Below are 12,023 nucleotides of genomic sequence, written 5' to 3'. Positions count from 1 at the left end.
GGCAAATATTAAGTTGACGTTGATTGTTGAAATAACTGTCCAGAAACCTCGTAGTGCTACTTTTATGCCAAGGAAGTGCTTATCTTGAAATAAAATCACGTTTTAGTGGTCCGCATCACGTTAGCCCACTTCAAATCACCCGCCTGAAAGCGGTATTTCGCACGTCACTGTTGCCGTGCCCAACGTTGCCCGCCTTTACTGCGCGGCGGCGTGCACTGGCGGCGTGCACCATTCGGGCATCCGGCAACAGCGATTAATTGTATTCAGACTCTCACACGTCATCGGGGTCACTTCCAAAATGTCCCACTTGTGGCGCTCATCGTGTGACACATTTAGCTTAATTTCCCAGCAAGTAGGGCACTGCTGTTGATAATATTGCCGTTTTAGACGTTGTCATACACTGAGCTTTTACTCTGACATAAATTGTTATTTGCCTTTAGTGCCCCTTTACATAACAGAGCTGCATACCACGTGCACCAGAGGGTCCGGTTAGAAAAACAAGAAGCAAAAAACCAGTAAAAAAATGATAACTATCTTCGTACGCTCAGATAATCCAGCTCTTTGTCAAGTCAACCGAGGCCTTCATCGAGGCAATGTTTCAGTTGGCAGTCAGCGCTAGTCCCGTGTTGTTCTTCCCTTTTGTCTCTAGTTTTTTTCGCGCTGTTTATTAATATAAATACATACCAACTAGCTCAGCTAATCACTCTCTTCCTGTATATTGCGTGCCTTTTTTGTTTAACACAGTGAACCAGTGCATGGGTCGCAAATGACAGGCACGTCATCAGCGTGACGTAGTATACTTGGCAGGATAGCAGCGAGCGCATTGTTTTCGAGAAACATGCAAAACAGGCAGGGAAAAGTTCGTGCATTCTAAATGGCAGGGGTTTTAAGTCCCAGAACCACGATATGATTATGAGAGACGACGTAGTGGAAGGCTCCGGAAATTTGGACCATCTGGTGTTCTTTAACGTGCACCTAAATCTAGGTGCACGAGTCTCGAGCATTTCGCCTCCATCGAAATGCGGCCGCCGCGGCCAGGATTCGATCCCTATACCATCGTTCATGCATTCTGACAAAGAAATTGCACCCTTCGAGACATAGGAAAATTTCTCGACATGTTTTTGATTACTTAATTTTTTTTTTGAGAAAGAGAAAGCTCCGAAGCCTCGTGCCTCGCCATTTTGTGGATAGGCTTCCATGGCTCGACTTGGAACGGTACCGGCGAAGAGCTGTTTTGATAAGGAAAGAACCCTGCATTCAGAACCGCTTTCTTCCCAAGAATTAGAGATAGAGAGAGAGATAATAGAATTTAATTTTTATACATACCGTGTAGAGAAGCATGACAAATGCCTGGCGCATGAAACACTGTCTCGACGTGTGGTATTCACTGTACCAGAGAACCAGCAAAGAAGAGAAATGCCTGTCAGCTCCTTTTGGTCAAAGCGGCTGGCCGAAGAGCAAGCGCAATGTATCAGTGAAATATATACCTTTTATAACTCGATTTAAGCCCCCAGTCTATAAATCTCTCGAACACTGCAAGGTAGTTTGCTTAATGAATGAATGAATGAATGAGGTGTCTCACGCTCAACTGTGTTGCATCGGGTTTCAGAGTAGCCCGTTTCCTCCGATGTCCCCAGTCTCGGCACTCTCGAACACGCAAGTTTCACCGAATGCTCTGAGCAAAATAAACCAGTCTCGGCGTGCCTCCAGGGTAAGCGTAACTTTTTGTACCATACGCCATTATAAGAACGAGAGATGGATGGTGACATTCATGGCTGCACTGGTGCAGTCGTCCCTGGCTGCAGTTATCGGAGCCCAGCGGGGCGAAGAGGAAGACGCTCTGTTGGACAAAGTGCTCGAGCGCCACGTGGTCAACCCGACCAGCGATGCGACCGCCCAGCGCCGTGGCGCGCCCGTGCTGTTCGCGGTGGCGGCCGTCATCACGCTGCCCATCGTGGCGCTGGTGCTGTTCGCCGTGCTGGCCAAGACGCAGATAAACGTGCAAGTGGACGCCGCATGGGGTACTCTATCCACCCTGATAGTATATATACCATGTATGTATGTCGCGAACGGAGAACAGGCTCTGCATACCTTGAGGTAAAGATTTAACGCTAATCTACTATACTGAGCCATTTCGCATCTGCGACCTTTGAACTTTCGAGAGCGAGTCCAGCATGGCTGCCAGGGCTTGTGCTGTCACATTTCTGCGGGACCACCGATGCTACGGATAAATGTTTTATGCATTTTTAGCCAGTTATTTCCGAATGAAGACGTGCTCTTTCGTCAGACTAAAAAAAAAAAAAAAACGTATTGGTGCCTTCGAGCACCCCGTGTCACAACCAAAAATTCGTTTTGAGCCTCGTAGCGACTTGTGTCATCGACACGATTCCCAAGCAGCCTTCATCCGAAAGGAAAAGTCCACCGAAAGGACAAGTGGTCGCAGTCGCCTTGTCTTGACAGTGCGAGATAGAGCTGCCAAGTACGATGGCTCACGCCCTAGTGCCTGGCCGCCGGATGACGAAATGATGCATTTCAATCAGCACTTGAATGGTCCGCGAACTTCTGCCCACGAAATGGCTTTCTTTAAATCGGCAATACATAAGCACAATTCATGACTGGACTGATTGTTCTTGTTATCCTCACTGCACTTGTGATTATTTTCTTGCTGTGATTATGTAATTGCGTTTATTATGTTCATTACTATCATTAGTTTAATACTGAAATCAGTGATTATATTTTTTCTGCATCAGTGATTATGTTCTTGTTTATTGATTATGTTTAAAGTTAATTTGGAACTTTCAAATTCGTTGCCTCTGCTGCCCCAGTGAGGTAAGGCCTAGTCAGGAGGTTTGAAGTTATTCTTTTGCCTTACCTCGCGGGCAAACCCTGTTTGTGTTATGCCCAAATAAATACGCGCGCGCACACACACACACACACACACACACGCACGCACACACACACACACACACACACACACACACACACACACACACACACACACACACACACACACACACACACACACACACACATATATATATATATATATATATATATATATATATATATATATATATATATATATATATATATATATATATATATATATATATATATATATATATATATATATAAAAGCAGCGCTAAAGACGAACACACAGGAACAACAGAGAGGATGAGGACCAAGCGCTGTTTTTCCTGTGTACGTTCGTCTTTCGTGCTGTTTGGCAGTCATGAAACCATACCAACAGGCTCATTCCCAGACCCTTTAATAAGCAGAATTACCAGTAGTTTTAGTGTCGCCAGGTTAGTATGGTTTAGCGACTGTTAAAGCTTGATTCACACGGGAGGACGGATAAGAGTTTTAGATTGCTTGTATGCATACCTCAGTGCCGCGAAATCATCATCAGCCTGTCTACGCCCACTGCAGGGCAAAGGCCTCTCCCATTCAACTCGGTCCTGTGCTTTCTGCTGCAACGTTATACCTACACACTTCTTAATCTCATCTACCCACCTAATTTTCTGTCTACCCCTCACGCGTTTGCCATCTCTTGGAATCCAGTCAGTTACCTGTAATGACCACCGGTTATCCTGCCGACGTGCTACGTGCCCGGCCTATATTCATTTCTTCTTAATTTCAACTATGATATCCTTAACCCCCGTTTGTTCCCTGACCCACTCTGCTCTCTTCCTGTCTCTTAAGGTTACACCTATCATTTTCCTTTCCATCGCTCGCTGCGCCGCGAAATAGCGTCGCATAAAAGGAGGCCGCTGATACACTTTACACTCGTCAGCGCACCGACTAGGCAATCCATGATATCGTGGGAAGCTTTTCAGTTGGACGCCATTGTCCGACCTGAATGACCGCACGCAGGCACGTACCACGGCTCGCACGAGCGTGTCGAAGGCGGACTCGAGTGCGACAGCTTCCTGGGCATCCCGTTCGGCAACGCGACGGGTGGCGAGCTGCGGTTCCGGAGGCCCGTGCGTCCCGGCCAGTGGGCGCAACAGACCACGGCGGGCAGCGCCCCGTGCCTGCAGCAGCCGCTACGCATCGGCAACTTCTCCGTGTACGACGCAGCCAACAGTGGCTCGGAGGACTGCCTGCGGCTCAACGTGTGGACGCCCAGCATCAACGCAAAGGTCTCCCGGAACATATTATTTTGCACTCCTTATGCCGTTAGCTCGAGCCGACATTGCTGCTAGCATTCAGCACGCGCATCCCACTTGCAAATGCTATCGCGTGGACATGGACACTTATTCATATAAACGAGTTCTGTTGGATTTTATTACGATAGATATTGTTTACGGACGTTCAAGGCGTGATTGCGTCGTCGCCGTGGACGTTGTCGTGTTGTCACCTCATAAACGCGTATGTGAGGCCCACACCTGGTGTACACGTCTCTGGATAAGCTTATAAGGTCTCACACAATGCGTAGCAATGGAAACAGTTCGTAAGGGTACTTGTACTTTTGTGGTCCGTTCCTTGTGCCGCCATTATGCCGTTCGAAAGAAATCATACATCCAACCACATTGCCCAATAACAAGTTGATGCCCAGCAGCTGGGCTAGACCAAGGGAAGTGTGCGTCTCCGCAGGGTCTTCCGGTGCTCGTGTTCCTGCACGGCTTCCAGTTCTACTACGGAGGCAACAGCCAGGACTCGTTGCGCGGTGAACTGCTGTCGGCGCTGGGCAACCTGGTGGTCGTGGTACCCAACTTCAGGCTCGGCCCGTTGGGCTTCCTCAGGGCGAACGCGAGCAGCGAGTCTTCTCCCGGCAACTTGGCGCTGTACGACCAGCGCCTGGCGCTCGAGTGGACGCGCGACAACGTGCGCTTCTTCGGCGGCGACCCAGACCGCCTGGTGCTACACGGCTACGAGGCCGGTGCCGTATCCGTCGGCTACCAGCTGCTTTCGCCCGAACCCCACTGGGTCAAGGAGGTGCCCAGGTACAATGAACGGCCGCAAAATCGATCGGTACTAGAGGAAGGTGGGCACACTGAAAGCGATAGCAAGCTTTCTAGCTCACATGGGCTTCTCGCACATACATAAGTGCGGATCTGAAGGATACGTGGAGGGGCATCTTGGCGGGACAGAACGCGAGGCAACTGCTGGTACAAAAACCATACACTCGCCAAGGTGAAAGATGAAAAAAAGAAAAGAAAATGAGGCAGCTATTGCTGCGCGTGCAAAAACAGCGCCCTTGCTACATACGGTCCAGTCACGCTCAATATGAGTTGCAACACTGTGGCTGTGTTTGAAGGGGCCCCAAGCATGAACGATGACAAAGCGTTAAATTGATTTAAAGAACACCAGTAACTCAAACAGTGCTTATTTCACTAAATTTTGCCATGTCGACGCCGCATTGCACTTCTGGTGCTACTTCTAGCATTGATAGCATGTTGCAATTCATACTGGGCGAAATTTTTAGAGCGCAATTCTTAGGCCCCGTTCCTGCGTTGAGCGTCGGCGTGCCTCGTCTGTCGTAATATAGAAAACGAACACAGCGAAACATGAAAGCGAATGCGGAGAGGATGGCGAGAGGGTGAGGAGGAAAAGCAGAGTGTCGCACGAGACTACCAGATGGCGCCATAGCATTTGTGATCTGCGCCGCCGAAGCTGAGGCATTTGCGTCGTCGAGGCCAAAGCTTTTCGCCGCTGCCGCTAAGGTACTTACGAAAACACACGTAAAGCTGCGCTCAAATTTACATAAACACACACACATACACACATTATATATATATATATATATATATTTCACTCCGTGAACGCGGTCGACCGCGCAAGCGAGCTGGTGCTATCCCCTTCTGAACGTTTTCCGGAAGACAAATAAAATTCCCGCAGCGAGTTAAAAAAGACAATTAGTATAAAACACCGCTTATATCAGCGAATTAGGAATCTTGTTTTCATTTATTTATTTATTTATTTATTTATTTATTTATTTATTTATTTATTTATTTATTTATTTATTTGAGAATACTGCCAATATTGTCAGACATCATGGCGGGTAAACGGACAATAAAATTACTTTGGTTACACAGTAATGCATGCTTAACGTTATACGTTGCTATTAGAAAAACAGAGCGTTAAAATAATTTTAGTAACAAATTTATCGAAGAGAATATCACGTAAAATAACTATGAATGAGAAGAGCTATACATTAGTAACATGACATTGGCTCAGCGCTTATAGCAAGTTTAATTATCCTACAATAACATTGGCTTAAGGATGAGTCGCCAGTGGGCTTCAATTTGTTCCAGTGTTCAATTGCTAGAGGAAAAATAATTTCTTTGAAATCCCCTTATTGTGCAGTTTAAATAAACTAGGAGAAGAGTGGCGTATTTTGCACGTTTTGATGTCCTCCCTGGATGGCGCTATTATCGCAGGTTGATTCTGCAAAGCGGCTCTGCGCTGCGCCTCTTCAAGAACAACACGGGCGAGGCCAGCTTGCGCAACGTGCGCTCGCTCCAGGTGAATCTCAAGTGCAAAACTACGGACGACGTGTCACAGCTGGCGATCGAATGCCTGCGCAAGGTGGAGCCCGAGCTGTTCGTGCAACGCAGAGCGCACAAAGACATCGACTTTGTGTTCGGACCAAGCTTCGACACAGAGTTCCTTCCTGGTGAGCTCACAAACAGCGACGCCGACACAAGAATTTCTACGACACGGACTCTTTGACGCTATCGTGTTAAAACTAAGTTTCCAATAATTTCCGGTCGTTCATTCGCTCACTTCGTCAAAGCATGTATGACTGGCACTAGCCGAATTATGGTTCGTTCACACCTGCAGCGACTAGCACTGGTCACGCGACCAAGTCTGCCTTGGCTCAGTCGCTCGCTGCTCGACTCTTCAGTCGCACTACTACAGTCTCAAACCTCTGAACCAATCAGATGCACAGGAACAGGACGTCAGCTTATTTTGCGGGGCAATAGCAATGCGAGCCCACGTGAATTCGGTGTGTCGATGGATATAAGTCGCCCGTAGGTGTGAACATCGGTCGCGTCGAGTCGCTTTTTGATAGCGGGTCGGAAATGGTCGCGCGACCGGTTCTAGAAAATCGCAGGTGTGAAGGAGCCTTTAGGGATGTGAAGCGTCGTTTTATAAGCATGATTGGCGCGAAACTTATTCGCGTCGGCTGTTTGCTGTAAAATACCGTAATTTATAGAACACGTACTTCTAATGACCTAATTTAGAGTACCATTCTACCGCTATCGGTCAGGCGATGCTGGCATCAGAAACTCAGTCCCTACATGGCCAAAATTCACCCTGACGACTCCGGATGTTTCAAGACATGGAAGCCCGATTATCAGCGAAAGAATGCACAGTAACAATAATCAAACGTCCCAAAACCAAGATTATGAGACGTCGTACTGGGTTCTTTAGCGTGCATCTAAATCTAAGCACACAGGCCTATAGCATTCGGCCTCCATCGAAATGCGGCCGCCGCGGCCGGGATTCGATACCGCGACCGTGGGGTCAGCACCATAACAACTCAGACCACCGCGGCGGGTAAGAATGCAATGTAAACGGAATGAGATGGACAAAAGCACTTTGCATTGTGCTTCCCATTCGCGTGCCCTCCCTTTACGTGCCGTGCACACCAAATATCAATTTCGTCCAGTGGTCCAGTTAACTGCGCGCATCTTTACGAGAAAAAAGAAAAAGGAAAATATAAGCTTTTCAATGGCGCCCGTAAAGTACCCATTGAAGAATACATATTAGTTTCAATCTCTGAGTGCTTGCATGCACTGACATCACGCGGGGCAACAGCGTACCCCAGCCAGCTGCTGCCGGACGCAATCCACTCCAAGGAGGTGCTGCTGGGCACAGTGTCCGGCGAGGGCGTGGTGCTGGCTGAGGTCTACATGAGCCTCCGGAAGCACGCCAAGCTGAGCGAGCTGCTGGCCGCGTACGGCGTGCTCGACGTGGCACGGCTCATCGCGCTCTACACCGACGCCGGCCCGTGGGACAACCGCACGCTTGTCAAGCAGCTGCTTGGTACGCGCGCCACTTGCGACTGGCGACCAAAAAGCGACTCTGCACGACAGACGTTCACACCTGCGTGCGATTTATAGCCGCCAACACACAGAATTCATGTCTGTTAGCATCGATATAGCCTCGAAAAAGAAGCTTACGTGCTGTTCCTGCGCATCTGCTTAGCTCAGACGTCTGCGACTGCAGTCTCACGTTTGCGGCCAAAGCAGTTATTTACAAACCATTTGCGAGCAATGGCTTTGCGGCTCTGTGCTAGTCGCAGGTGTGAACGAGCCCTAAGATTTTAGCTCGTCGATAGAGCACTGGTGACGCCGGGCTGGTGGCATGGTGTCACGCACATGCAGAGTTCATTAGAGTGTTTTAGTTTGGCAGTAAACATTTACTGTAGTTTACTGATTCACCATACGTGCATGGAAGCAACACAATGCTGGTAGCGACATCTTGAGATGCAGGTATTGACCAGAGCGCAGACAAAGATAATAGCGTACGCGTTTCAAGGGCGAAGAAGCAAAGGGGCGTCGACTTGACTTGATTACCGATCATGATTATCTTTCTAGGAGAAACGGGGCGGCGACCACTAGTCAATGAGCCCGTTCCTTTTTTAAATTTACGATAAGGTGTTTTATATATCGTAGTCTAGAATACTATCTCTTTTTTTAAATTTATTTTTGTCTTTCTTGATGCAACCGATGACGGCTTATGGTAGCGCGGTGTTGTCGCACGTGCTTTAACCAGAGAGGAGATGGAGCTGTTCTTGAATTAAATTTCCATATTCTCCGTAACTGCTGACAAAGCATCAACAGAGACGTTATCACTCAGGTACTCTAATTATTCGCCGAGGACACTCACAACACAAAGGCGTTTTAAACGCGTTGTTGCTGGACAGAGTTAACAAGATGTTGTTACGCAGCTAATGCTGTCCACGGATCCGGTAACAAGATATTCCGTAAAGGACGTGGGCTCATCCGTGATATATAGGCGGCAAAACTGGTTCATGGAGTAAACCGGAGCCATATGCACTGGCGTTGTCGAGAGGGGGAGGGGGTGTTGAAACCCCCGGAGTTTTTCAGTTCAGGTGTGCATATCTGCACGCACATATGCAAACACACGCAAGAACATAAAGTATGGTTGAACTCCCCCCCCCCCCCTCCCTACCGAAAAAAGGAAGCTGGCTCCCTGACCGGAGCCAGCTGCGGCTGAAATGGTTTGGCGTGTGACATATATCAATAAAAGCTTGATCGCGGCCGTCAGCTCCGATGCATCGCTTCGATGAGTAGCTCCACAAATACACGTGTTTTCTCGGCTGTATGTATGATTGAGCATGTGTCGGCCGGGTGAAGGGCACTGGTAGTGGCTTATGCGCGTCAAGAGCACAGTAAACGAAAATTATCGATCGGAAAGTGCAGGATTTCACCTTGCCTTCATGTCCGCGCTTTTCCTGAACAGTTTCTATGTCACAGTGCACCTCGCCAGATCGGCGTCTCATAGAAACTCTTTGACGCGACCTCACTGTGCAGGCGACGTGCTGTCTTCGTGCCCGGTGCAATACCTGGGGGAGCACCTGTCTTCCGGCAATAACCGCGTCTACAGCTACTTGTTTGTGCACAAGCCGAGCTTCAGCGGCTGGGCCGATTCGTTTCCGGCGCAGTACGAGGACCTGGACTTCGTGTTCGGGGTGCCGCTTCGCCGCGGTTTGGGAACGCCCCAGGAGCAGGACCTCAGCCGCAGGCTCATAAAGCTCGTGGCCACTTTCGCGAACCAAGGGTACGTCCACAGCGCTTACTGGCATTTTTGTTTATACACGCAGGTCGTGTTAGCAGCATGGTACGGACTCAATAAAGTCGCCGGCTCCATTTCCAATGAGGCTAGTGTACTATGCTACAAATGAAAAGTGAAAACGCCTATACCTATACGTACAACGATTCGGAGTTTGGATTCGGCTACGTGGTCTCAAGCAATAGGGTGAGCTTGGTGTGTGGAGAAGACGGGCAACAGCTTTAGACGTTAACGAACTTGCACAAATGGTGCAGTATACCTGCATCGTCTCGTAGTGGGCATAACATGTACCATGTCGTTATTAGTTGCTGACCTGCGCTTCGTCTACATTAGTAAGTGAAGTAGCCAGGCACGTAGCCAGGATTTTTTTTTTTTTTTTTTGGGGGGGGGGGGGGTCAGGCCTGAGTGTTCGAAAGAGCCTTTCCATGGCAAAAAGAAAAAAAAATGTTGCCCGGGAATATAGAAGGCTGGACGAATTTCGGGAACGGAACGGGGCGGGGAGGGTGGGGGCACGTACCTGGAGGTAGCTTACTAGAATTGTACAGACCACAATTTGTTACCCTCGACTACAGTCGATCCAGCTGTCGGCGAAGCCTGGCGTCAAATAGATCAAGGGGAAAGTGACGGCGAAGTTGCTACGAATGAAAGGCAAGCACGCGATAAGGAGCTGGGCATTATCGCACTCGACCGTGGCCTCTATATAGCTATGACTTGACTCCCGTTCTTTGTGCCGGCTTGCACGCAGCCCCTGGAAACATGGCTGCACAAAAGCGCTGCAAATTCTGGTCAATAATTGCCGTATCGTGAAAAAACTCGGCGCCCCATTTTCTTTCGTCGCACTCACAACCGTAGACTCCTCCACATTAAACAATGCGCACTTGTTGTGGTGAACTTGCAGGGTGCTGCCTCAGCTGCGCGAAGGGGGCGAGTGGCCCGAGTTCAGGGGCTTAGGCAACGACACGGTTGCGATCGCACTCGACGGCTTCTCCCTGGCGACCTCAACGCGCACCGAGTTGTGCCACCAGATACGACCTCACATCCTCTACTAGAGGACTTGCGTCGTCTTATGCTGCAGGGTCCACACGCCACTAGGCCAGCAGCCACTGCGCTCGGAGCTAGCACCTGTCGACATCAGCGCACGTTACCTGGCGTTGACAGCGCCGCCCAACCCCCCTCCTTTCTTTTTCTGGGAACGCTATTTCTTCATCTTCACGATAGTTTCTTTCGTTGTTTTTGGTATGTTCGTTAATTTATTTGCGTCTTTCACATGCTAACTACAGTTGCGCGATTTATATTGTTTGATTATATTTCGACGACAGATAAGCTAGATGTTTTTTCTCTTCATTTCAAAGTATATCGTTTTAGTGCGTACTGCGCGTGCTCGCTTGTTGCGGTAGCCGCGGGCTAAGAATCTTGCAAGGACCACGATACACAACTTAATAAGAGAGCGCGCGAATTCGGGCGTGTATGATACCGGCGGCTCATTGTATTCGTCGCTTTAGTGGATATAAACGCTAAAAGAGCAATACTATGAGTATCCCAGCTAGTCACCTGCTGGACCAGCAGGCGTAATTATGAGCAATGTACATTTAGGTCATCTAAATAAGCAATCTGGAGTTGTATACTCAAGTGAGTAAAACGTCTTTCATTATTATTTTGCAAGCGCTAACAAAGTGTATTTTATAAATTATGTAGCATACACGTGCGCGGAACGTTTTAGGAAACTGTGTACCCAAGTGTGATGTTTTAACTTAACTGCTCAGTCAGGAAATGAAAGCGTTCTTGGGACATTACTCGAATTTTTCTTTCCTTTCGCCGCCGCGGCCGGTGGCCTTGTGGTTATGGTGCCCGGCTGCTGACAAGGAAGATGCGGGTTCCATTCCGGCCTCGGCGGTTGCATTGCGATGGAGGCGAAGTTCTAGAGGCCCGTGTAATGTGCGATGTCAGTGCGCGTTAAAGAACCCCAGGTAGTCGAAATTATCGGGAGACCTCCACTACGGCGTCTCTCATACACCGAGTCGCTTTGGGACGTTCAGCCCTATAAATAATTCCTTTCTAGTCATTCATTCTTTCTGGTCGTTCTCTATTTTTTTCTTTTATTATTTAATTTACTTCTCTTTCGTTTCTTTCTTTCGCTGTCGCAATGTTCAATCCGCGTTTATAAATACAACCTATATATATGCTGTTTTGATACTGTCAGTGAACACAGAATGTGTGTGCACTCCTCTTAAGAAATTTTGTCACAGTAGCGGTC

The 12,023-nt window shown here is 48.5% G+C and overlaps 2 protein-coding genes across 2 annotated transcripts; both read left to right on the top strand.

The window, feature by feature from the left end:
* The first annotated feature begins 1,615 nt into the window (after positions 1-1,615).
* Positions 1,616-2,190, top strand: LOC119392763 (uncharacterized). Its single transcript, XM_037659721.2, has 2 exons — positions 1,616-1,711; positions 1,790-2,190. The coding sequence occupies exons 1-2, from the start codon at positions 1,628-1,630 to the stop codon at positions 2,099-2,101; spliced, it is 396 nt and encodes a 131-aa protein (XP_037515649.1). The 5' UTR covers positions 1,616-1,627; the 3' UTR covers positions 2,102-2,190.
* Positions 2,175-11,241, top strand: LOC119393106 (acetylcholinesterase-like). The gene is made up of 6 exons (XM_037659929.2): positions 2,175-2,190; positions 3,875-4,143; positions 4,598-4,947; positions 6,385-6,620; positions 9,511-9,757; positions 10,668-11,241. Exons 1-6 carry the CDS (start codon positions 2,175-2,177, stop codon positions 10,816-10,818), a joined length of 1,269 nt encoding a protein of 422 aa, XP_037515857.1. The 3' UTR covers positions 10,819-11,241.
* The last annotated feature ends 782 nt before the right edge of the window (positions 11,242-12,023 follow it).

This window comes from Rhipicephalus sanguineus, chromosome 5 (genome assembly GCF_013339695.2).
Source record: "Rhipicephalus sanguineus isolate Rsan-2018 chromosome 5, BIME_Rsan_1.4, whole genome shotgun sequence".
Lineage (NCBI taxonomy): Eukaryota > Metazoa > Arthropoda > Arachnida > Ixodida > Ixodidae > Rhipicephalus > Rhipicephalus sanguineus.
Note: the sequence above shows the minus strand (reverse complement) of the source record. Positions and strands in the feature narration are given on the sequence as shown.